General features: G+C 45.5%; 1 protein-coding gene across 5 annotated transcripts in view; it reads left to right on the top strand.

Moving 5' to 3' along the window:
• CUX2 (cut like homeobox 2) overlaps positions 1-25,430 on the top strand; it is a 216,503-nt gene that overhangs the window by 155,120 nt on the left and 35,953 nt on the right. For all 5 annotated transcript variants that reach the window (XM_070399228.1, XM_070399226.1, XM_070399225.1 and 2 more), the window contains one exon: positions 9,778-9,856. In XM_070399228.1, coding sequence (XP_070255329.1) covers positions 9,778-9,856 — 79 coding nt within the window. The remainder of the gene's footprint in view (positions 1-9,777; positions 9,857-25,430) is intronic.

Genomic DNA, 25,430 nt, shown 5'->3' with positions numbered 1-25,430 from the left:
ATTATTAGAGCTATCAAATTTAGAGACAATTTGATCAGAAAGTATAGAGCCCCCATATACTCCCTCTTCCTTCCCCCCCACCACTCTATTAACATCTTGCATTATGGTACATTTGTTAGACTTGCTAAACCAATATTGATACATTGTTATTAACAAAAGCCTGTCATTTACATGAGGGGTCACTCCTTGTATTATACATTCTGTGGAGTTTTGACAAATGCATAACATGTATCCACCATCACGGTATCATTCATAATTGGTTTCACTCTTGTTTTAAACCAGGAACCTTTGTGAGTTCTTCTGCAGAGAAAAAACTGGCTGCGGCATATGAGGAACTTCAGGAGGGCTAGTGGGAGCCCCATTCCTTACTCTCCCATTTAGGAAAGCACAGCATATTCAGACACAAGAAGGGGACACTTTAGGGGTGAACCTGAGTCTGTTCTAATTTACCCAAAATAGAAGCTACTCTCCTACTTCAATGAGGAGTCACACGGATTCCAGCCCCAGATTCCCTGCTTCACGAAGGCTGGCTCTGAGACCAAAGGCCCCGTTCACAACCTACCTCGGCCTCTCCCATGTCACTTTGAGCTGCTGTGTCAGCCCCCGGGGCCTCTCAAACAAGGATCCTGCCTCCCTGCTCAGGGCCACCCTCTCGGAGTGTGTGGAGGCTCAGATGCACTGATTCCTGTGAAAGATCTTTGCAAATTATAAAAAGCTTTAGATTAAAATTGGAAGCTGTATGAATATGATCCGTTTTTCAGAAAAAACAAGCTGTTGTCAAAATGGGCCTGGCCTTCAGAGGCTGAGCCACAGGAAGTTGGTTGCATGCAGGGCTCCATGGCAGTCGCCTGTGGCTTGTCCCTCTGGAGTGAGGTAGCCAGAAAGTCAGACACACAGCAGGAGCCCCCTTTGGCTGGAACAGCAAGTTCCAAGCTGGGGCCCTCATTCCTGGGTTGTTCCTGCTCTCAAAGCCTGCCGGCCAAATGCCAGTCAGCATGGAGCCGTGGTCATGGTATCAGCAGCTCCCAAAAAGGGGGAGATGGACACGGATGCTTCCACCGCCCTTGAGAATTCATCTTAATCATCCAGTTTCATACACTGGCCACACCCTGGGCAGGACAGGACACATAACTTCTGTCCTACTCTCATATGTTACAGCCTTGATAGCTTTTTAGCTCATTATATGAGCATATAGTTGATTTTTTTTAAGGCAAAATTTATTTGTAAGGCACTAGAGAAAGCCTCCTTTCCCTTTTATGCTGGGAGCCCTCAGAAGAAAAGTGAAATTGTGTATTTGCTGCTAAAAAAAGCCCTGGCTTATACAATTTTAACAATAGAAAAATGATCTTTGTGCTTCAGTGCATGGATGCTTAAAGGAAAACAGGCAGTCTGTTCAGGTGACTGGTGAATTACAAATGAGTGGCTCGCCTTTGTTTTGAGTGACAAGCAATTTAAATGCAGTCTTACTTGGAGGCCTGGAAATTCTTTTTCCCAGAAGAGAGCAAGCAAGAGGAAAAGAAAAATAGAGGGGGAAAAAGAGGGGCGGTGGGTGGCAGGGAAGACTTCCTTTTGAACTGAGAGATATTATTTGCCACTGAGCGGAGGTGAGAAGTTAGAACTTCATTTGATAATTATAAAATCAGTGGTTTGTGATTGGACGTAATTGATGATTATACTGTTGCTAATAGCAGGCCTGCCAGCCTGCGCTTGTGGGACATTTCATTTTTGCGCTGCTTCCAAGCCGTGAAAGCCAGCCCAGTGTGGGGTGCTGCTCACAAGATCTCAGGGAACCTGACATAAATGCATTTGGGGGCCTGTATTATGTTGGATAAAACGTGTTCATTAATGCCGACATTTGAAAACACTTTGTGCTGTGCCTTATTTTCAGCCTGGGAATAATTACAAATATTAGAATAAAATTGCACGGTGTTTTTCTCCCCTGCCTCACAGTCTCCCAACAGACGCACCCTCAGTCTGAGCCTGGGTGGGTCTGCTGGGAGAGCATGAGCACAGGAAAAAAGACCTTGCACTGTCTTTGATTAAAACCTCAGTGGGGTGGGGAATGATGTGTGGGAGGTGTGTGTCTGTCTGCCTGTCTGCTTGGGGAAATTAGAATCATTGCACAACTGGGCGGGAAGGGGACTCAAGCCCAGCACTTCACTCTACAGATGGGGAAACTAAGGCCCAGAAAGGTGGTGTGACTTGCCCAATGGTGAACAGGGATGCGAAACCCCAGCTGAATCCAGACCCGGGTCTGCTCACTCCAGGTCCAGCTTTTCCTTTTCCTGGCCTGCTATTCGCTTCCTGGAGGGAGACAAGTGCCCAGGACCTCGGGGCAGATCCTGGGCTGTGTCCCCTCCCCACTAACCCTGGGTTCCTCAGCTACTCCATCAGAGAGCTTGCAAGAGGCCTCCACAGAGCCTCCAAGATTGCAGCTTAGTTTGGGCTAGTTGGAGGGTCTCACTCTGTCATCCTCTTGACGGGTTTTACTAAAGTTTGTAGTTCAGAAAGATTAGTTCATATAGCCATTTAACTGCCTTCCTTATGGTAGTGGCTAATTCAGTCACTTTTGATTTAGTGCTCACTCCTGACCTGTCCTGTCCTGGACTCTGATAGAGGGGAAAATTGTAACAGTGGCTACTCAAGAACATCCAGTTGTTCATGCCCCAAACCATGGCGTCTCCTTGACTCCCTCTTCCTCTGCGCCTCGTATCTTCATCTGTTAAATTGCAGTAGCAACCACCCCCCGAAAGTGTTGTGAGGATTAAATGAGTTAATACATGTTCAACACTTAGCACAGTGCCTGACAGAGTCAGTGCTTAGTAGTCACTGTTATTATTTTTATATATTTTTAAATTAATTTTAGAGAGGAAAGGAGAGGGAGCGAGAGATAGAAACATCAATGATGAGAGAGAAATATTGATTGGCTGCCTCCTGCATGCCCCACACTGGGGATTGAGCCTGCAATCTGGGCATATGCCCTGACCAGGAATTGAACCGTGCCTCCTGGTTCATAGGTCAACGCTCAAACACTGAGCCATGCCAGCCAGGCAGTCACTGATATTATTAATAATAATAATACTCATCTCAGCCAAACAAGGTCAATGTTATCCCATTTCACCTGGTATGAAATCAGGTAAAATCAGAATATTACTATAAGGAAAAGCGATCTGTCGCATAGATTCTTAGAATCAGATGTGAACCTTCTGGATAATCTGGCCAAACCTCCCAATGTGCAGGTCTCCCTGAGTACCTTTAGAGCCTCACAAATAACTGGTTATGTACTTGGATGCCTCTTCTGATGGGAGGCTCAGTACCTCATAAGAGAATCCATTCTGAGAATTTAGAACTTTCTAAGACTGAGTCTCCTTGAAATTTCCACCCTCTCTCCCCACCCCTGGCCCACCCCCACCTCTTGAATATTTACAGCCCAGAATATACCCTGTTCCTCTCAACAAAATAGCCTGAAATATCTTCAGCTAGTTGTAGATTGCTCTTGTAGTGTGTGTCCCCGAGTCTGCTACCCTCCATGTCTGTGCCTCCCTTATTCTCCATGACCCCCTTCTTCTCTGTGCTCTCCTCCGTGTCCATGAACCCCCGAGTTGTCTGAATCCCCTGCTTTCCATGCCCCCTCGCTCCTACCCCTCACTCTCCATGCCAGGTTCCTCCTTTTGTCTCTCCTAATTCTTCTTGCCCCTCTTTGTTGCCCAGATATATATACACCCCAGAGGGAGATCCAGGCTTCTGAAGGTGTTAGGGTGCCCCCTGCCATCCTGGGCTGATTCCTTTTCTTGCAGATCTCATTCCTTCTGTCTCCTCCTCAGAGCTGCTGATTCTGAGACCCTCTGAGCACCCGTCTCCTCTCAATTGCCCATCAGTCTTTAGTGTCTTCCAGAATCCTGCTGTATCAGATCCCCCATCTCCCAGAACCACCATGCCTCACACACACACACATACACACACACACACACCCCAGAGCCCAGGACCCCGTGGTAAAGGGAAGCTGTCCTCAAAGTGTGTTCGTCAGAACACAAATTTCCAGGTTTATTTTCTGAAGAAAAAAGTTCTGTGGCCAAATGCATTTGGGAAGACACTGGGCTAAGCCAAGGTGAGGGGGATTTTTTCCTGCAGCTCTTGTCCAAGCGTCCAGTGTGTTGATATATTTTGTATATGTCCACTCAGAAAGCACATGCAGCCTTGAGCAAAGATTCCCTCTTTCACGCCTGTGGGGCTGTGTGACACATTTTGAGACGACGGGTTTTCTGGTTGCAAGTCTGGGCCCTGTAATTAGAGGATTCTGGGCTGAGATCCACCTCTGCCACTAACTAGTTCTTTCATCTTGGCCAAGTGACTTGGTTTCCCTGAACCTGTTTCTTCCTCTGTAGAATGGGGACAGTAATGGTGCTCATGTCTTAGAGTTGTTGGGGAGATTCCAAAGATACAGCACTGAGCACAGAATGAGGGTTCTGTTTCCGGAAGCTCTGACCATTCCTTGTAAAGGTCTCAGCATGGAGCAGTTCTCAGTACCCAGTAGATGTCACCACTATCTCAGACAGTCATCATGGAAGCCCACATTTACCTGGTTTAACCACCTGATAGACAAAGGCCAGGCAGCTAGAATAGGCTTTGCCTCTTCTCTGGCTTACCGGGTTCTGCACCTGTTATTTTCATACTTGGGGGGAACTAAACACATTTTCACCCCTTCTACCACAGCAGGTGGTGTAAATGCCACTTGCTCCGTCAAACGCTAAGCTATTTCTGATGGTGACCTTCTTGGTGTCTGTAGCTGGCCGCCACCTCCTCCTCCTCCACTTCTTCCTCCTCCTTTCCCAGATGGCCTTCAGAGATCTGCCTGTCACAAACCAAATCTGTCATTCTGAATACTTTTCTCCCTCCCTCTGCATGGTAGAAACACGTGGCCTTTTATTTATGCCATGCTCACCTGTTCTGGGCACATGAGTGAAATGCATTCGAGCTGCAGACCTTGGAAAAGACATCCTATATGGTTGGGAGAAGAATTACCTGATTTGTTATAAAATTTTTTGCCAACTTTCATGGGACTCTTTGCCACATGTTAGCTCATTCCTCTCCAATAGCTTCTGAGGCAGATGGAAATTTTTCTTCCCACCTGATGGATGAACAAGCTGAGGCCAGGTGATGCTTGATGACATTTAGGCCCAGCACTAGATTGTGCTGTGAACCATCAGAACTGGCTTTCTGGAAACAGACAAGGTCATTACTCTAAAACAAGGCTAAACAAGTTAGGACATCCAAATGGCTACTGTCTTCAGGACTCATATTTATTATGGGAAGCTCTAAACTTGAACCAATTCAAACTGGATGCCAGTCAGGATGTTTTCTGATCTCTGCTTTTGAAAATATTGTCCAGCCATTTAGAAAACCTCTAAGTGAGGGATCAGCAAACATTTTCTGTAAAGGGCCAGGCAGTAAATATTTTCAGCTTTGCAGTCAGGATGTCTGTCACTACTATTGAACTCAGCCATTGTAGCATGAAAGCAGCCAATACATAAAAGAATGGCTATCACTGTGTTCCAATAAAACTTTATTTATACAAACAGAGGAAGGGCCATAGTTTGCCAACTCTTGCTCTACACCAGTATTGTCCAGTTTAAATATAAAGTAAGCCACATGTAATTTAAAATTTTCTAATAGCTACATTTTTAAAAGTATAGAGAAACAGATGAATTTAATTTTAACAATATATTTTAACCCAATATGTCCAAAATATTATCATTTTCAACATAAAATCATTGTAAAATTTATTGAGATATTATGTAATCCTTTTTACATTCCAAGACTTATAAATTCCATATGTTATGCTTACAGCTCATCTGAATTTGAAATAGTCACATTTCAAGTGCTCAGTGGCCACATGTGCTAGTGGCTTCTGTTTGGACAGCACAGCTCTAGTAGGGAGACCTATAAGAAGGCAGTCACATATAAACAATACACCATTATAAAGTGATAAGAGCCATGAATGAAAAATAGAGGGTGCTGTAGGCAGAGACAGGGAAACATTAAAGAAATCTTCTAGCACTTTCCCCCACTTCCACCCAGGGTTCCTTTTTAGAAGTCCATGGAATATTCTAATGCCTTTCCCCAAACCCCAGCCACCACACATGCTCAGAGTGATGACTATAAAATGAAGCATTCAGACTTTCCACTGACTACTCTGATAATTCTCCATGCAGGGATCAGGAGATGAATTTCTTATGGCTTTTCTTGGGCTCCAGGTGAGCAGCACAGCAGCCCCTGACCTGGTACAGCCATAGATAACAGCATCCATGGGGGGAGGGGGGTCCAAGTGACTGTCCCTATTGGCTGGGAGGGTTTTTTCTATCCAGGAGAAAGGGGCCACTGTCTGGATTCAGAACAGTAATTTGAACCTCCAGACCTGTGTGACTCTTGCTCTACCATTTACTAACTGTGTAATCTTAGGCAGGTTACTTAACCTCCTTGAGCCTTGGTTTTCTCTTCTGTACAATGGAGATAATGACAGCAGCTACCTTCAGTGATTGGTATGTCTATGGAGAGAGATGATCATGAATAGAAGAGCATATGGCACATATGAATATTACATTTATTGTTATTATTATTGCCCATCAGGAATGCCCCCCAAAAAAATCTGAATTATTTGCCCCCTCACATTATTCTAGGATCCCCAGTGTTTGCATCACCTCCTCCCATGTTGTGGTTCCTCTTGGGCGTAGCTGTGTCTCCCACTTAGTTGTGATTCCCCAAAGCAGAAACTGTGTCTTGTCCATCTCAGCAAGAATAAAAATCTGCCCACACTTGGTGATTTTCCCTTTGCCTGGATCCTAGAACATTCTTTCTGTCCACCATCTTCCCCTTCTTGAAGAGACAGTTCCTGATGTTCCACCCACCAAACTGGGTCAGCCTCCCCCACTTGCACACACTCAAGGCCTGTTTGAAGCATTTACCTCTTATAATTAATTATCTGGGGAATCTGCTATAATGTCAGTCTCCCCAGTTGGAGGTCAATATGGGTGGGGCTTGAGTCAGCCTCTTTCATCAGAGTTCTCAGCCCATAGTGCTTGGCACAGAGCAGGTGCTCAAGAAATGTTTGTTGAATGAATGAGAGTACTCTCATTCACTCTGGAAGGCAAAAGATCAGAGACTGTTCTCACAATAACAAGAGAGCTTAAGGAGTTTTTGTAACTGACTTTTTAAAAATCACTTGCTCAATATCCACCATACATTTCTCTCTACCCCTCTTAAATAATGAATTCAATGTGGATCTTGTAAATCCTTCAAGCTGCGCTGTCCAATAGAAATGCAGTGAGATCCATGAATATATTTTTATATTTTGCATTTCCTACATTTTTAGGAAGTAAAAGAAAACAGGTAACCCTAGCCAGTTTTGCTCAGTGGATAGAGTGTCGACCTGCGAACTGAAAGGTCCCAGCTTTGATTCCAGTCAAGGGCACATGCCTGGGTTGTGGGCTCGATCCCCAGTGGGGGACTTGCAGGAGGCAGCTGATCCATGATTCTCTCTCATCATGGATGTTTCTATCTCTCTCTCCCTCTTCCTTCCTCTCTGAAATCAATAAAAATATGTTTAAAAAAAGAAAAAGAAAGAAAACAGGTAACGTGAATAATAATAAATAGGTTTTATTTAACCTATGATATCCAGAATGTTATCATTTCAACATGTAATCAGTATAAAAAATGCCAATAAACTGTAGTAAAGTCTGTTTTTTCATAGTAAGTCTTTAAAATCCAGTGTGTATTCTGTACTCACAGCACATCTCCATTTGGACTCATCACGTTTCAAGTGCTCAGTAGCCACATGAGACTTATGGCTGCCATTTTGGAAGCCTTAGAGCCATGGTCGGCAAACCGCGGCTCACGAGCCACATGCGGCTCTTGGCCCCTTGAGCGTGGCTCTTCCACAAAATATCACGTGCGGGCGCGCACGTACAGTGCAATTGAACTTCGTGGCCCATGCACAGAAGTCGGTATTTTGTGGAAGAGCCACACTCAAGGGGCCAAAGAGCCACATGTGGCTCGCAAGGCGCAGTTTGCCGAGCCGCAGTTTGCCGACCACTGCCTTAGAGGAGCTACTTTCTAATTCTTCTTCCCAAAGTGCACTGCTCAGGTGCTCTCCATAGGAGACCAGAGATGAACACAACTGAGGCTTACCACCTAGCACTGGGCAGAGCCTGTCCCCATAATAGGCAAGAAGGAAGGGGTTGCTCATACCAAGAGGTGACATATCTATGGGGCTTAATGCATGCCAGGAGTCTTACACAGGACTTTACCTGTGTTAAATCATTTGATCCTCTTGCAACCATTTAAGGAAGGTTATCATATTATCTCCATTTTACACCTGGGGAAGTAGAGGTACAGGGATTTAAGTGTCCTGCCTGTCAAAGGCTACACATATAGTAAGTGATAGAACTTATTGGGTTTGAACCCAGGTGGCCTGTCTCCAGGGCCTGTGCCTCAGTTGGCCACTGTGTGAATGGACTGTCTCAGAATTGGCCCCAGTCATTTCTCCAGAATGGTGTCAGACAGGACCCAAGTGGGTGCAACCCACTTGGATTTGTTCTTTCAACAAATTGTGTTGAGCACCCTCGGTGCACCAGACAGTGTGCTCCCAGAGGGAAGGAATTCAATAACAAACACCCTCTTAGTTGGGATTCATTGGGATTCATAAGAAAAGCCCAACTCTGAAAGAGGGTGATTGAGAAGTAGATGCTCTGATAGATTCATCGTTTAGGACAGCGGTTGCCAACCAGTGGTCTGCAGACCACTGGTGGTCGGTGAGATCCGAAAGGTTGGCGACCGCTGGTTTAGGAAGTTGGCACCAGACAGAGAGGTATATTGATGCCAGGGAGAATAAAGCTGTTCCAGTCCAAAGGGAGATACCCGCCCCAGGATGTCCTTGAGGAGGGTAGGGATGGTAGCACATGGGTACCAGGAGCTCATATGCAGGGGAGGCCAGGATTAAGCCAAAGGGACTCACCATCAAGAGCCACCATCAAAACAGCTTGAGACCAGAGCTCGGAATTCAGAGCCCAGAGCAGATGGATGTGGAGCTGAGCCCCAGCTATGTCTCTCTTAAATGCATCTCATGGAGTCAAACTGGCAGAACAAGAAAAGCCTATGAGCAAGTGAATGAGCTCGTGAATGTAGGTCTTCACCACTGAGTTAGTCACCCATGTATATCAGTCAAGAAGCGTTTATTGGGTGCCTTTGGTATACCAGGGACTATTTCATATAACCCTGTCACCCTTGACATTTGTTGAAGTTATTTGCTATCTTACTAGAGATTTCATGATTTCTCTTTAATTTTCAGTGGCAAGAAATATTCCCCAAGTGTACCTTCCTTTTCCTCAAAACATGGGTCATGTTTGAACATCCAGTGTGGCCTTTTAATAATAAGAATAATAATAGTAACTGTCAATAACCTACTATGTGCCCTGTGCTAATAGCTGCTTATATGCAGCTTCATTTAATCCTCACAACAGGCCGAGGAAGTAGGTTCTATTACTTACTCCCATTTTACAGATGGGGAAACTGAGGGTCAGAGAGGGCCAGTGACTTGCCCAAGGTTACACAGCCAGAATGCAGTAGAGCTGGGATGTGAACCTGAATTTTCTAACTCCATACTTTCAACCTTCATTTTCCCTCTCCCACCTCCCATCCTGTGTTTGCACAGGTTGAAAATGATCAAATTTGCTTGTAGGCACATACCATGGTTACACATGACTTTTTCTTTTGTTTCCAAAGGTGGTGGCCCTTAGTAAAAGAAGTCAGGAAGCTGAGGCTGCTTTCTTGAGTGTTTACAAGCAATTAATTGAAACACCAGGTAAGAAATGCTTGGGCTCCATAATTAAAGAATTAATTAGAAGAAACAGCCATTACACAGGGGCTTCCTCATGGTGGGGTCTGGGAATAGGCTGAGACTCCTGGGCAAGTTCATGCCTTCCGTGGGTGGGGATTGTGGGGGGTGATAGGTTCTGTGCCCAGTCTGGTGTGACATCCCCACATGGATCCTCCATCTTCCCCCACTACCTTCTAATGTCAGCCAGAGAGCTTTGGGGGGCTCCTGGCATGGTCTCCCACCTGGACTTTCTTGGGAATCCAAGAAGCCTGTCTTGCCCCCGCCAGAGGACAAATGGCACCAAGTGCTTTCTGCCAGCAGAGTGTGCTGAAAGAAAGACCTCAAAAGTTTCCTCCAACATGGTGCAGCCAAACTCAAAAATTTGATTACAGCAAAAGCCAAACCCAAAAAAACATGTACTATATTGCACTATTTACATAAAACCTGAAGACAGACAAAAATTAACCTGTCAGCACTATTCACAGTGACCAAAAGGGGGAAACAACCCAAATGTCCATCGAAGGACGAATGGATAAACAAATAAGCTCTGTCCATTCAATGGACTGTGATTCAGTAATTCTACATAATAAAGAGCTAATATGCAAATGGTCATCACACCCTCGAGCCCTTGCACCGGGGCCAGGGGGACCTGAGGCCGGACCGGGGGACCCGAGGCTGTGCCCCTGCGCTGCGGGGCTTGATGGGGCTGGGGCTGGCTGGGGCTGGATCTTGCATGATTTCAAGGCGCACGCGGGTGGGCGGGGACTTGACTCTGGGCCCCGTGGTGTGCTCCAGACTCTGACAGGAGGGAGATTTTCATATACATTTTACTAATTTTCTTTCATTTCTGACACTTCTATTATAGAGAAGGGCAAATACCAATATTAAAATATTTCCTCTAATTAATTCCCTTTTAATGTGCACGAATTTCATGCCCTGGGCCACTAGTAAAAAGAATAACACTGACACATGCTACAATGTGGATGAGCCTCAAAAACATGATCCTGGGTGAAATAAGCCAATCATAAAAGGCCACATAATAAAGGATTCCATTTATATGAAGTGTCCAAAATAGGCAAATCTATAGAGACAGAAATCAGATTGATGATTACCAGGCAGGCAGGGAGGAAAGAATGGGGAGTGAGTGCTTAATGGGTACCAGGTTTCCTTTTAAGGGTATAAAAATGTTTTGGGACTAGATAAAGGTGGTGGTTATACTAATGCTGCTGATTTGTACACTTTTAAATGGTTACTTTTTTTAATATATTTTCTTGATTTTTTACAGAGAGGAAGGGAGAGGGATAGAGAGCTAGAAACATCGATGAGAGAGAAACATCAACAGCTGCCTCCTGAGCACCCCCCACCGGGGATGTGCCCACAACCAAGGCACATGCCCTTGACCAGAATCGAACCCGGGACCCTTCAGTCCGCAGGCTGACGCTCCATCCACCGAGCCAAACTGGTTAGGGCTAAATGGTTACTTTTTTTTTTTTTTTTTTTTTAGTGTTACTCTTTATTTTTTTTTTTTTAATTAAATCTTTATTGTTCAGATTATTACATTTGTTCCTCTTTTTTCCCCCCATAACTCCCCTCCTTCCAGTTCCCACCCCACCCTCCACCCTCACTCCCCACCCACTGTGTTCATCCACAGGTGCATGATTTTTGTCCAGTCACTTCCCGCATCTCCCACACCCCTTTTCCCCCCAAGAATAGTCAGTCTATTCCCTTTCTATGTCCCTGATTCTATTATAATCACCAGTTCATTCTGTACATCAGGTTATTTATTCACTTGATTCTTAGATTCATTTGTTGATAGATGCATGTTTGTTGTTCATAATTTGTATCTTTACCTTTTTCTTCTTCTTCCTCTTCTTAAAGGATACCTTTCAGCATTTCATATAATACTGGTTTGGCGGTGATGAACTCCTTTAGCTTTTCCTTATCTGTGAAGCTCTTTATCTGACCTTCAATTCTGAATGATAGCTTTGCTGGATAAAGTAATCTTGGTTGTAGGTTCTTGGTATTCAGCACTTTGAATATTTCTTGCCATTCCCTTCTGGCCTGCAAAGTTTCTGTTGAGAAATCAGCTGACAGTCGTATGGGTATTCCCTTGTAGGTAATTGAGCCTCTTTCTCTTGCTGCTTTTAAGATTTTCTCTTTGTCTTTTGCTCTTGGCATTTTAATGATGATGTGTCTTGGTGTGGTCCTCTTTGGATTCCTTTTGTTTGGGGTTCTCTGCGCTTCTTGGACCTGTAAGTCCATTTCTTTCTCCAGATGGGGGAAGTTTTCTGCCATTATTTCTTGAAATAGGTTTTCAATATCTTGCTGTCTCTCATCTTCTGGCACTCCAATAATTCTGATATTAGACCGCTTAAAGCTGTCCCAGAGGCTCCTTACACTATCTTCACACTTTCGGATTCTTTTTTCATTTTGCTTTTCCAATTGGGTGTTTTTTGTCGAATCTTTGGTTTGATTCTTGTGCTCCTCTGGTCTGCTATTGGGTATAATATTCTTTATTTCAGTCCGTGTATGCTTACTTTCTAATTTCTTTATCGTAGCATCGAGGGTCTCATTAGTTTTCGTGAGGCTCTGCACAAATTTATGGCAAGTCCTCAAAATTGCAATTCTTAGCTCCATATCCTCCATTTCTGTCATGTTTTTTTGTCTCCGCATCTTTTATGCTTTCTTGGTGCACCCCCTTGTGGTCTCTGTGCGCAGTCTTGTTCTAGTCAAGCCTTAATTGTTGTAGTTAACACTAGAGGGGTTTGACCACCAGGCCGACTGGCTATAGGAATCAGCTGTATGGAAAACGTCTGCCTTCTGGGGAGGCGCTAATCCAGCCTTTGCCTGAGGCGATCGGCAAATGGCTGTGCGCAGGGTTTGGGCGGGCGGAGGGAGCAGTTATGGCCACGCTCAGTCCCGTTCCCAGAGGCTCTGCTTCTCAGAACCCCGGCAGCCGCTGCAAACCTCGGAGAGAAAGCTGCCCTCAGGTTCCAACTGATGCCGGATAATCCCGCTTCTCCCGTTTGAGTCTGGGTCCCTAGAGACTTGCCCGGATCTGGAGCCCAGAGTCTGAGACTCACTCCCGACAGAAAACGACAACCGCGCCCTCAGCCACCAGCCCGCTTTGCGCGCGCACCTCGGTACCTTTGTATTTTCCACACTGCGCTGCCTCTGAGCCTCGATTTGCTGTTCTCTTTCCTTCTAGTTGTAGGGTCTCTCTTCAGCCAGCCTTCCTGTGGTTCTGGGTGATGTCCGTTCAGTCTTTTAGTTGTATTTTTGAAATGGTTGTTTGCGGCAGCGGTCTCCGGTGTTTACGTACGCCGCCATCTTGGTCTCCTCTAAATGGTTACTTTTATGTTATAAGAATTTCACCTCAATTTAAAAAACATTAACCTGTGTTGTTAGACATCGAGTGGCAACAGTTCCTGGGAGGGGCCTCCAGGGGCTGGAGATGCTATTTCTTGATATACTTCTATAAAAAGTTGGACTTATTAAAAATGGCCCATCCTTTGCCACCATCTCATTTATTGACTCAGAAAAGAGAGCCTAGAAAGGTGTAGTGATTTGTTAACAGTGGTGGAGCTGTGAGGAGACCCCACTGTGCTAACTCCCTCTACTCAGACAGCCCCCTGACCTTTCCCACGTCCTTCCATGAGCTGCAGGAATCAGTGCTGTGGGTATTGATTGGGGTTTGATTGAAGAGGAAAGTGCGATCCCACTGTAAGCCAAGCCACGGAGAAGGCAGAGTCATTAACATTTGAAATAAAAATTGTTTATGGGATCTTTGAATTTAGGATGGGAGCGTTCCTCATTTCACCTGTCTTGGGCAACTTTAGAAAATATCCTCCCAAAATTCATGGCCACCCTGAACCTCAGAATGTCACCTTATTTGGAAACGGGGTCTTTGCAGGTATAGTTAGTGAAGGACTTCTAGACGAGATCATCCTGGAATTAGGGTGGGTTTGTGGCCACATCACTCCAGTCTCTGCCTCTGTCTTCACATGGGCTTCTTCTCTCTTTGTCTCGTGTCCCAGATCTCCCTCTCCTTTCTCTAATAAGGATTTGGGGTCATTGGATTTAGGGCCCACCCAGATAGTCCAAGACTATCTCATCTCAAGATCTTTAACTTCATTACATTTGCAAAGACCCTTTTTCCAAATAAGGTCACATTCACAGGTTCCAGGGATTAGGACATGGACATATGCTTGGAGGTCACCATTCAGCCCCCTACAGAGGCATCTGCAGCCTTGACCCCCTCTGCCCCAGTCCTATGCTCTGCCCTGATTCTACTCTCAGGAAGGCAGCATGGCCATGTGGGCTTTCTCAGTGAGAATGCTTTGGTGGTGAGAATGGCTGGAGCTAAACAGCACAGCGCCCCCAGGGCTCTGTGCCCTGCCCCACTCTCACCCCCAGATGGCATAGCCCTGTAGTGTGAGACTGAAATAGCCATGTGTCTGCAGCCCCTGAAGACCACACCAGACATATCCAAGAAGCCCTTTGCAGCTTTTTTTTTTTTTCACCTTTCAACTATTTAATACTTAACTACACAAGCGTTACCAACAGGTATCATTCTCACTTTATAAATGAAAAGTTCAAGTCAGGATCGGTCAAAAGGCTTCTTTCTTCCTCACGGAAGTTTGCAGAGGACCCCAGGCCTTGATACCCTAACTCCTAGAACCTGTAAGGGAGGTTTTCGAAGTACAGGTAGGGAAGTAGAGATGCCAAAGGACCTACACTCAGACCAGAAGACAAAGGTACTTGGACATTTTAATGAACTTCCCTCCATGTAGCTTCAAGCTACCAGGACACAGGCCCCACCAACACCCTTAATCTTCTCGGCTCTTCTGCTGAAGAACTTGGCCTTCACAATGACAGGCTGCTTTGTAGTAGCCCGATCGCACCACATCAATGATGGGAGCAACTTCAGTCTTGCTTTTGGCAGCATTTACCCTTGTCTGCTCACTGACCAGGGTCCACAGTTTATCAAGGTTGACAGTTAGGCAGAATCTCTGGTTCCTCTTCAAGTGGTAATGCCTCATACCAACTTTCCCAAAGTAGCCTGGGTGATATTTGTCGAAGTTGATCCTGTGATGATGCAGGCCGCCAGCATTCCCGTGGCCCCCCCGGGTGCTTCCTGTGCTTGCCGATGCGGCCGTGGCCATGGCTCACGTGGCCCCAAAGTTTCCGGTCTTCCTCAGTCTGGATGGCATGTCGGTGGCCGAGTTGCAAGAGGGAGTCCTTTGCAGCTTTTTGTTTATAAGATCTTCACCCTCATCAGAGTTATTCCGAAACATTTTGGAAAAATATACCCTCCTATTTCACACTCTTTTCAATTTTTCAAGACCCACAGGAGGGTCTTGAAACAAATGACATTGGAGGGTGACTCAGTACAGAGCCCAAAGTTGCCTCGTAGGAGTCCTCACACCAGGCTCCTTCACTGGGCCCCATAGTACCTCATCTATAGCACCAGGGGCAGCACTGATACAGGCTTGTGTTTCCAGGCTTAGGGCCAGATCCAGGTTGGAGTCCTGCCTGTATCACTTACTCACGGGGTGGCTGCGGATGAATTAATTCACCTCCCTGAGCTTCAGTCTCCTCTTCTATAGATTGGGAGTAATATGAGGACCTACCTCATACAGCTGTGGGAGGCTTCAGCAAGCATGGCACATAGTGGTACTTTGCTAAGTGACACCTACTATCATGTATCTGGCTTCCCTTGGAGAAGTAAAATTCTCCAAGCCTGCAACTGAGTCATACTAATTTTATAACCCAGAACACCGTACACAGTAGGCACCTAATAACTGTTCGGTGAATGAATTAGAAATACAACTCAGATGCAGAAAGGGGAGGAAGGGTTATTTGAATAAAAAGCCCTCTGCTTGTCATGTGTTTATTTACTCAGATAGCATTTATTGAGTGCCTGCTGTGTGCCTGGCACTTGCAAGACACTGGGAACATGACCATGAGCTCACTGATGCAGACGGTAGTCCAGCCCTCAGGGAGTTTGCATTCTGGTGGCAGAGGTGACCAGATCATTGCTCGAATAACCAGCCTGCTGTCACAAACCCAGGGGAACGCCAACAACTCTAGTGCTTGGGAATGAGAAGGCGCTTACAGCCCCCATTTGAAAAGGAGGTCTCATTTCTGGGGTTCATTATGGGACCCTCATCTCTCTGGAGATACGGCTGTTATCACAATCACAAGGCCAGGATTGCAGTGCCAGCTGGGGGGCCTTGAGAGCCCCCAAGACAGGCAGGAACTTTCCAGAAGGTCCTTGTGTCCCCTCGCCCTCTCCCCAAAGGGTTGTTCCCAGCCTGGTGCTGACTCCACGCGTCTGATTTCCCAGCTCCCTCCCCGGAAATGGAGGGGCAGGGGAAACGTATGTCCCCAGCTGTCACCAAGTTAGAGAATGAGGAGCCCTAAATGATGGAGACGTACCATACGAACAGCCCCTTTAGGGGCTCTAATTCATTCTGAGACATTTAAGAATAACAAAATGTTTTAATGATTTCTTGGGGGAATTAGGAAGACATATTTTGTTCTCATTAAATTTTATCCGCAGACACAAGAACCAAATGTCAGATGTGTTTTTGGTGCTCAGAGCTACCCTGCTCGCTGTCTTCCCCACACACACGGCCCCAACCCCCTCCATAAAAATAACACTCCAGGAAAATTTGCCAGGATATGCACTCTCCTGTTTTTATATTTCTTGACAGGCAAATTATTTGTGGAAATACCCCCCCTGCCCCCCCTCTGCGAAGCCACACAAGTCCTGATTCAACATTTTTGTTTTGAATGACTGCTGCCAACGCAAATCTTTGGCAGAGAATGCGATATAGTGTGATTGCTCAGCAAGTATTTTGATAAGTGTGCAGCCTGTATGTCTGTAATTACGAAAGAAGACCGTAAATCTTTTGGATATTGTTCACACAGATGTGGCGTGAAGTGAGAAAAAAAAGCAGTAAAACGTGTTAAAAGCATAATTAATGTCATTGTTGTGGAGGATGATTTGATTTAAACCTTTCTGACTTCTGGATCCATGACGGCTGATTTCTTTATCACGTGCATAGAGTCACTAGGAACCGACCCAGCTTCAGAAAGCTAACTTGTTAACTAAATGATTAGTTAAAAGCAAAAAAAGGAAAAGAATCAAAATAAGCAAAGAGCAAGTAAGAGGGAGGCTGAAGAGATAAGATTAGAGGGGTGAGTGCCCCAAAATGTGTTTTCTGCTTTAGTTTGGTTTTTAAAAATCTGATGCGGGCCCTAACCTGGTTTGGCTCAGTGGATAGAGCATCGGCCTGCAGACTGAAGGGTCCCAGCTTCAATTCCGGCCAAGGGCATGTACCTTGGTTGCTGGCACATCCCCAGTAGGGGGTGTGCAGGAGGCAGCTGATTGATGTTTCTCTCTCATCGATGTTTCTAACTCTCTATCCCTCTCCCTTCCTCTCTGTAAAAAACTCAATAAAATATATATATTTTTAAAAAGACCCTATTTTTTTAAAAAAAATCTGATATGGGAGATCTCCCTGCTCCTCCTCAGGAGGCAAAAAGGTGGTCAGCTTAGGAGCTTGAGCTACAGCGGCAGACACAGGTGGTAGACTGTCAGCTTGGTGTTTTTGAGCTGTGTGACCTTGGACAGGGCCTGAACCTCTCTGAGCTCTGGTTTCTGTGTCTTTAGCAAAGGGATAATAATAAAACCTATTCATACGTTGACCTGAGGATTTGATATGCTGTGCATGAAAGCATTTGGAGGGTTTAGTAATCAGTAGCCCATTGCAACGCTGACATCAGGGGATAAATTACAGAGTCACAAGTGTTTGCTGTTGATTTCACAAGGTTCTGTCAGTTGTTACAGATGTGAAGTGAGCTGTTTAGCCAACAGGGTTACTGAGTCTATGGAATAGGAAAATTCTTTGTGATATTTAGGGATTTAAAATTTTTTTCTCCCCAATTATAAAAGTCCCGTATGCACACTGTCAAATTCAGAAAATACAGAAAAGTAGAAAGAGAAAACTACCTACTAGAAAAGCAGTGGGACTATTTTGTTGCTTTTCTTTCTGACCTTTTTTCCCCACGTACTTTTTCAAAATCGTCATTCATTCTACATGAATCATTTGCATCCTGTTTCCTTTCACCCACCACAAGCATCATTTTCCCCTGTGTGATTAAAAATCCTGAGTAACTTTGGTTCATTGTGTGTCACACTCGCTTGTGTGGCTGTATTGTAATTTACGGAATCTCCTCTCCAACACTGGGCATTTAAGGTGCTCAGGAACACACAACTTATAGGTATTGTGCTATAGTTCACAGGACAAGGAAGAAAACTTGGGAAGGAAAATATATTGTAGCCATGTATTGACCACAACCTCAGAATCAGTGGTCAGAGAGAATTCGAATTTTTTTCTCTTTGATTTATTTTGCACTCCTTCATTTATTAGTTACATTAAATATTTTTGTATGTTTATGAACCACTCGTATTTATTCCGTTGTGAATCACTAGTTCATGTACCCTTAGGCCATTTTTCTATCAGAGAGATCTCATATTGATTTGTAGATGCTCTTCATATACTAGGGATATTAACCTTTGTCCTGGTAAATATATTTTCTATTTCCTCTCCTAGTTTGCCTTTTGTTTATAATGTCTCTTGCATATGGTGCATAGTAGGCATTCAAAAAATGTTTGTGGATGCTTTATGGCTTCTGGATTTCATGTCATATTTTAAAAGCCTCTTTTTAGCTCAAGGTTATAGGTTTATTTAGTACTTTTATGATCTTAACTTTTAAAAATTTGAATCTCTGAACCATCTGAAATACATGTTAGTGGAAGTGGAGAGGAAGGTTAAGAATTTAGCTTTGTGTTTGTCCCAAATGACTAGTTCTACTGCCACCTAGCGGATAAGCCCCCTTCACAGATATAGGAAATATGGATTTTAGTATAATGAGAAATTGTCTCTGCCTGTCCTCACCTCCTTCCCTTCCTCCCCACATATGCCTCTGCTTGGTTGGTAGTGTAGGGTCAGGGGAACACCAAAGGGTAACATAAAAAACTACTTTACCCATAAAAAGGAAAAGCTTAATGTAACTGTCTACCTCCCTGAGCCTCTGATTCCCCATCTGGAAAAGCACACTTACCTCCTGGTACCTCTGGGAGGATTAAACCAGGTGAAAAGTGTAAAGTCCTTAGCTGAGTGTCTGGCACATAGTAAATGCTCAGTAAACAGTGGTTGTCATTGTTATTGTTGGTGTTACTATTACCATCCCCACCCAGTGCCAAGAAAGAAGGCCTCTCTGTGCATGCTTAAGCCAGGAGACCTCCTGAAACAACCAGCCCTGGCAATGGAGAGAAGAAAAGGTGGGCGGACATATGTATAGCTCACAGCTGTGTATAAGGAACCACACCCCTTCTGCTATTAAAAAACTAAGATTAAAGGATCAAAGTTATTCTCACTGCCACTGCCACCATCCATAGCCTGAGCCTGCCACCCACACAGGAGCCTGGAGCCGGGACCCAGATGGAAGTAGACTTCTGTCTTGAAGTATATTGGAGGGGCGCATGCATACTTCTGCATATATGTGTTTCTAAACAGCCTCTTGGACAGCCTTTACGGTTCCAGCTTTCCTAAAAAAGCTCCAAATGCCACTTTCCCTCAGATGGACACGTGGGAGGAATGGGACAGCTTCTCCTAGATTCCTGACTCTCCCCCCACCCTCCAACCCCAGACCCTTTTTAAAAAACACCAACAGCATCAACTAGTGGTGGAAAGTGGAATAGATGTTTTACAGTGCCTTTGGAAAGCCTGCTGTGGTATTGAAATATTATAAATTCGTTGGCAGTATTCTCTAGGGGTTTAGATCCAATGTAACCAAAATGAATTAGTCATTTTATTAAGCAATTTATGCACAGAGAGCAGGTTGATGGCTGTAAGACAAGGCACTCTGCCTCCTAATGGTGTTCCCCTTCCCGCACGCCTGCCAGGACCTGCCACCCCAATGGTTCCTGCTTGATCTTTCGAGTCTGCCAATGTGCTCAGTTAATCCATGTCTGATTTGGGGTTCCCTGTTTTGGCAGTTTTTTAAGGCAGGATCTCGGGTCGTTGGATTCCCTCTGCACTGCCCTTGTCTATATGTGGACCATCTGTATGTTGCAGGAGTGAAGGGGGGAAAATTTAAGTCCCCCTCATGGCTCTGGGCAGCTGCAGGTGTTGGCCGAAAGGTTTCTAGTGGAAATGCTGAGCCCGGCGGAAACCTGGGCATCCCTGGCTTCAGGGATGTTCTGTCACTTCTGACACCAGAGTATGAGGTTTGCCAGACACCAGGGCACACGGGTCACTTTGGAGACTGGGGATTCGACAGGACCCAGCACTTCCCCAGGCACAGTCACTTGACATGGGGAGCAGCCTGAGAGCACCTGGCGCAGCACTGAAACTTTGAACACATTGTATGCCTCGTGTCACCTTTCTGCTTCCTTCCTGCACCTTCAAAGCCAGCATAGGGCCTTCACTCTCTCTCTGACTCTGCCACCTTCATCTGCAACCTTGATTCCCTCCTCCATGTAACATACCATATTCACAGGTTCTGAGTTAGGATGGGACACCTCGGGGATATGGGGCATTATTCTGCCCCAAACAGACACCTCAAAGGAGGACTGAGGACTGAAAGCAAGATTTCCCAGGCCCCTGTAGCCATCAGGTTCTCTGAGAAGCCTCTTCCAAACATTTTAAAGATCTTTTGTCATTTCTCTTTGTGTTTGTAAGAGCAGCCAGTGACATTCAGCTGATGTGCCGAACAATACCATTAGACAGAGTAAGTGGGAAGCCCTTGGATTTGCCAGCCACCGCGGCCGAGCATTTTGCATACATATAATTTGGTAGAACGTTCCAGTCTTCTGGATGCTAGTAATTTTTTCCCTCCCTGACCCAACCCCCAACAATGTAGCTATGGGCTCTGTGAACTTCTCCCAAATAGGGGAAGTAGGAAGAAGTGAGTTTACCCATACCCTGTCACATCTGGGACTTCCACTGTGCTGGGGAGGAAATAACGAGTAGAAAATGCCCAGGGAAATGAGTATCATCGTTGCTGTGTACTTTTCAGAGCAGGGACCCTACTCAACCCACAGCCTAATTCCTCAGTAGCTGGAGAGAATGAAAATGCAGGTGGATCAGAGCCCAGAACCTGCTGCTTTCTCGTATAGAACAAGCTTGTCTCCCTGAACAACAGGTGAAATGGATGCAGCAGGAGAGGAGTGGGCCTTTCTCACAGTTTGTACCCAATCAGTTACCACATGTTATGGGTTGAACTGTGTCCCCCTGGGTACCTGTGAATGTGACCTTATTTGAAAATAGGGTCTTTGCAACTGTAATCAAGTTAAAAGGAGGTCATTAGGGTGAACCCTAATCCAGTATGACTGTTGTCCTTAGAAGGAGAGAGAGACACACACACAGGAGAAAGCCATGTGACAATGGAGGCAGAGATTGAAGGGATGCCGCTACATGCCAAGGATGCCAGCAACACCAGAAGCTGGGAGGAAGCATGGCTCTGCCCATACCTTGACTTTGTACATCTAGCTTCCAGAGCACAGTGTATGGGTTTTCTGGGGCTGCCATACCAAATTACCACAAACTGGGTGGTTTAAAACAACAGAAGTTCAGCTTGAAGGCGTTTAATAATCACCCTCCCTGAGCATCCCAGCTCTGAGGAGTAGGCCCAGGGCCAAAGCACTCATTTCAGCAGGACTCCACCCCTATCTGATGACATCCAATGTTGATTGTATGCCCAGGATATACTTAAAATAGGAATTTGAGTCCAGAGCCCAGAGAGGTCTGGTGCTTTGTCCAAGGTAACACAGCAAGCCAGCAGCAAGGCCAAGAACAGAGCCCTCAGTCTTGTGCTCCTGACCCAATAGTAAGAAATCCCCCATGTCCTACCCCAAGGCAGCTTGGCCCACAGCAGAGTTACCTGGGTTCAAATCCCACCTCTGCCACTTCTGAGCAAGGTGACCTTGGGCACATGGCACCTCTTCTCTGGGCCTTCATTTCCTTGTCTGGGAAATGGAGATGGCAGTATCTACCATACCAGGCTTTACCTTCACACACTCCCTGTGCCTCAGTTTCCCTATCTGTAAAATAGGAATGCAACAATACCTACCTCACAGTGTTGTAGTGAAGATTGAATGAATTCTAAAATGTTCAAATACTTTGGCTGTTAGGATTCATCGTAGCCTGACATTGACTGAGTCATCTGAACCCCTCCCCAACTCTCCCTCAAATTGGGGAGCCAGGAGGCAGTATAATGGGAAGAAGAGGCCCAAGGCCATTTCGGCCCAGCTACCAATGTGCTGGCAGACTTCTGTGAAGTCACTGGACCCCACTTTTCCCCATCTGTGTACTGGAGTGAGGGGTGTTGCACAAATTAACCTGATAGGTCCCTCCACAGTGTGGCTTTCTAAGCTGGAGTCTTTGGATCCCAAAGTGACATTCAAAGGAGAACTGTTGGATTCTGGATCTCCCACGGACTGCTGAGATATATGAGGCTATTCCTGTCCCAAGGTTTCACAGAGGTCACAATGCAGCCAGCCAGCCCCCAGGGCACCACGAGACCAGGAGCACTGCCTCCTCTCAGCAGTCAACACTTAGCAATCCCTGCTACACCTCACACTGTGCAATCTCTATACATGTTCTCTTGCCCAGTCTTCACAACCACGCCTTACATGTGCTGCCCCATTTTACAGGTGAGAAAGTGAAGGTTCTAACTGTCCAAAGGTCCTTAAATCATACTGCCTCTCTCATCTGTTTTAATCTTCCAATAATAGTTTCTGGGAAGTAGGCACTGTTACGTTTTTCTCACTTTATAAGTGAGGAAACTGAGGCTCAAGGCCCCAAGGGATTTGGACCCAAAATTGGACTTCAGATTCTGTGAGCTTACCCACCGTGTTCTACCCTGTTAACAGTGAATGAGGGGGAAAGACAGAGCCTGGAACCTGCTGAACCTGTATGAGTATCTCCGCAACCCCCTCCTCCAGCCTCTCCAGGGGCCACCTGAGCTCAGCTTCCCCTGGACAGAGCGCACAAGGCAGCACCCTGGACCTGCAGGGCCTCCGAGCGAAACAAAACGTCAATCCCTGACTCTCGGAAGGGGGTCAGTGACATTTTATCACCTGAGTATAAGCTTTTGGATTGGATGGGCTCATGGCAGCCGGTGCTCAAGCCATCAGCTGGATCTTTTCCACCTCCTTGGAACCAGAGTAAGCCCTCCTCCATGGCCTCTTGGAGCAGCACCCTCCAGTGTTTATCTAACTTCCCCGACCCTGGCAAGTGCCTGTTGCCTTTTCCCCCCTTTCTCAAAAACCAGGACACAATAGGAAGCGTTTTCTTGAACTTATTAAAAAATCCAGACTTGTAAATTAATTTGTCCGTGTTGTACAAAGGCAGTGCAGATGAACTCATTAGCATGCACACAACAAATAATTATAGATGAATTTTTAGCTGGCCTGCCTAATGCGCTCGCTGGGTTAATTATGTCAATGTATAATTACATCAGCCCGGGGAGACATAATGGCATACCCCGCTGAGCAGGCCCTGCCTAATGACGGGTGTGGAGGGAGTGCTGACAGAGGAAAGACAGCGGCCTTCCCCGCACACCTGCCTACCTCGGCACAAACACCCATTGTCCGAGCCTCCCACCACCTAAACAAACAGGCGGGAGGAAAGGAACCTTGTTCCAGCCAGACCTGAAGGCCCCGGGTATAGGCACTACCCCATTTCTTCCATCAGCAAATATTTATTTGGGTCGAGCTGTCCGTCCATCCACAAGGGGTCCAGCAAAGGAGCAAAAATAGTTGCGGTCCTGTGCCTGCCTTATGGTGGAGTTTCAGTTTAGTGTGCATTTCAGCCGTGGGCAAACTACGGCCCTCAGGCCGGATCCGGCCCGTTTGAAATGAATAAAACTAAAAAAAAAAAAAAAAAAAGACCGTACCATTTTATGTAATGATGTTTACTTTGAATTTTTTTTTTTAATTAAATCTTTATTGTTCAGATTATTACATTAGTTACTCTTTTTTCCCACCATAACTCCCCTCCACCCAGTTCCAACCCCACCCTCTGCCCTCACTCCCCACCCACTGTCCTCATCCATAGGTGCACGATTATTGTCTAATCTCTTCACTCACCCCCACACCCCTTTCTCCCCCACCCAAGAATAGTCAGTCCATTCCCTTTCTATGTCCCTGATTCTATTACAATCACCAGTTCATCAGATTATTTATTCACTTGATTTTTAGATTCACTTGTTGATAGATGTGTATTTGTTTTTCATAATTTGTATCTTTACCTTTTTCTTCTTCTTCCTCTTCTTAAAGGATACCTTTCAGCATTTCATATAATACTGGTTTGGTGGTGATGAACTCCTTTAGCTTTTTCTTATCTGTGAAGCTCTTTATCTGGCCTTCACTTCTGAATGATAGCTTTGCTGGATAAAGTAATCTTGGTTGTAGGTTGTTGGCATTCATCACTTTGAATATTTCTTGCCACTCCCTTCTGGCCTGCAAAGTTTCTGTTGAGAAATCAGCTGACAGTTGTATGGGTACTCCCTTGTAGGTAACTGATTTTCTTTCACTTGCTGCTTTTAGGATTCTCTCTTTGTCTTTTGCTCTTGGCATTTTAATTATGATGTTTCTTGGTGTGGTCCTCTTTGGATTCCTTTTGTTTGGGGTTCTCTGCGCTTCCTGGACTTGGAAGTCTATTCCTTTCACCAGGGAGGGGAAATTTTCTGTCATTATTTCTTCAAATAGGTTTTCAATATCTTGCTCTCTCTCATCTTCTGGCACCCCTATAATTCGGATGTTGGTATGCTTGAAGCTGTCCCAGAGGCTCCTTACACTATCTTCATATTTTTGGATTCTTTTTTCATTTTGCTTTTCCGGTTGGGTGTTTTTTGCTTCTTCGTATTTCAAATCTTTGACTTGATCCTTGCGACCCTCTGGTCTGCTGTTGGGAGTCTGTATAATATTCTTTATTTCAGTCAGTGTATGCTTAATTTCTAGTTGGTCCTTTATCACAACATCGAGGGTCTCATTAGATTTCTTGAGGATCTCACTACATTTATCGGCAGTCTCACCAGTCTTTTCGAGGGCCTTACTCAATTTATCGGCGTCTTCTAAACAATTCTTTAAAGACCTTAAAAGTGTGGTTTTGAACTCTATATCCAACAGTTTGCTTTCCTCCAATTCTGTCGTTTGTGTCCTGTTTCTTTGTCTCGGCATTTTTTATGCTTCGCTGTGTCGACAGAGTGCCTTTCTGTGCTAAGTGTCCCAATTACCTGAGGTAGACACTCTTGGTGCACCCCCTTGTGGGCTTTGTGCACAGTCTTGTTGTAGTTAAGCCTTGATTGTTGTAGTTATCACTGTGAGGAATTGACCTCCAGGCCAATTGGCTGTGAGAATCAGCTGTGTCTGCGGTGGGAGAACTTCTGTGCTGGAGACACCCCTCTGGGGCTAGACTTGCTTCGATGGGGCTTTGGTGCTCACTGAGTCTGCCCCCTGAGTGTGTCTTTTATGGTTCCA

This window comes from Myotis yumanensis, unplaced genomic scaffold (assembly GCF_028538775.1).
Source record: "Myotis yumanensis isolate MYYU_CA2020_CCGP unplaced genomic scaffold, mMyoYum1.0.hap1 SCAF_19, whole genome shotgun sequence".
Lineage (NCBI taxonomy): Eukaryota > Metazoa > Chordata > Mammalia > Chiroptera > Vespertilionidae > Myotis > Myotis yumanensis.
Note: the sequence above shows the minus strand (reverse complement) of the source record. Positions and strands in the feature narration are given on the sequence as shown.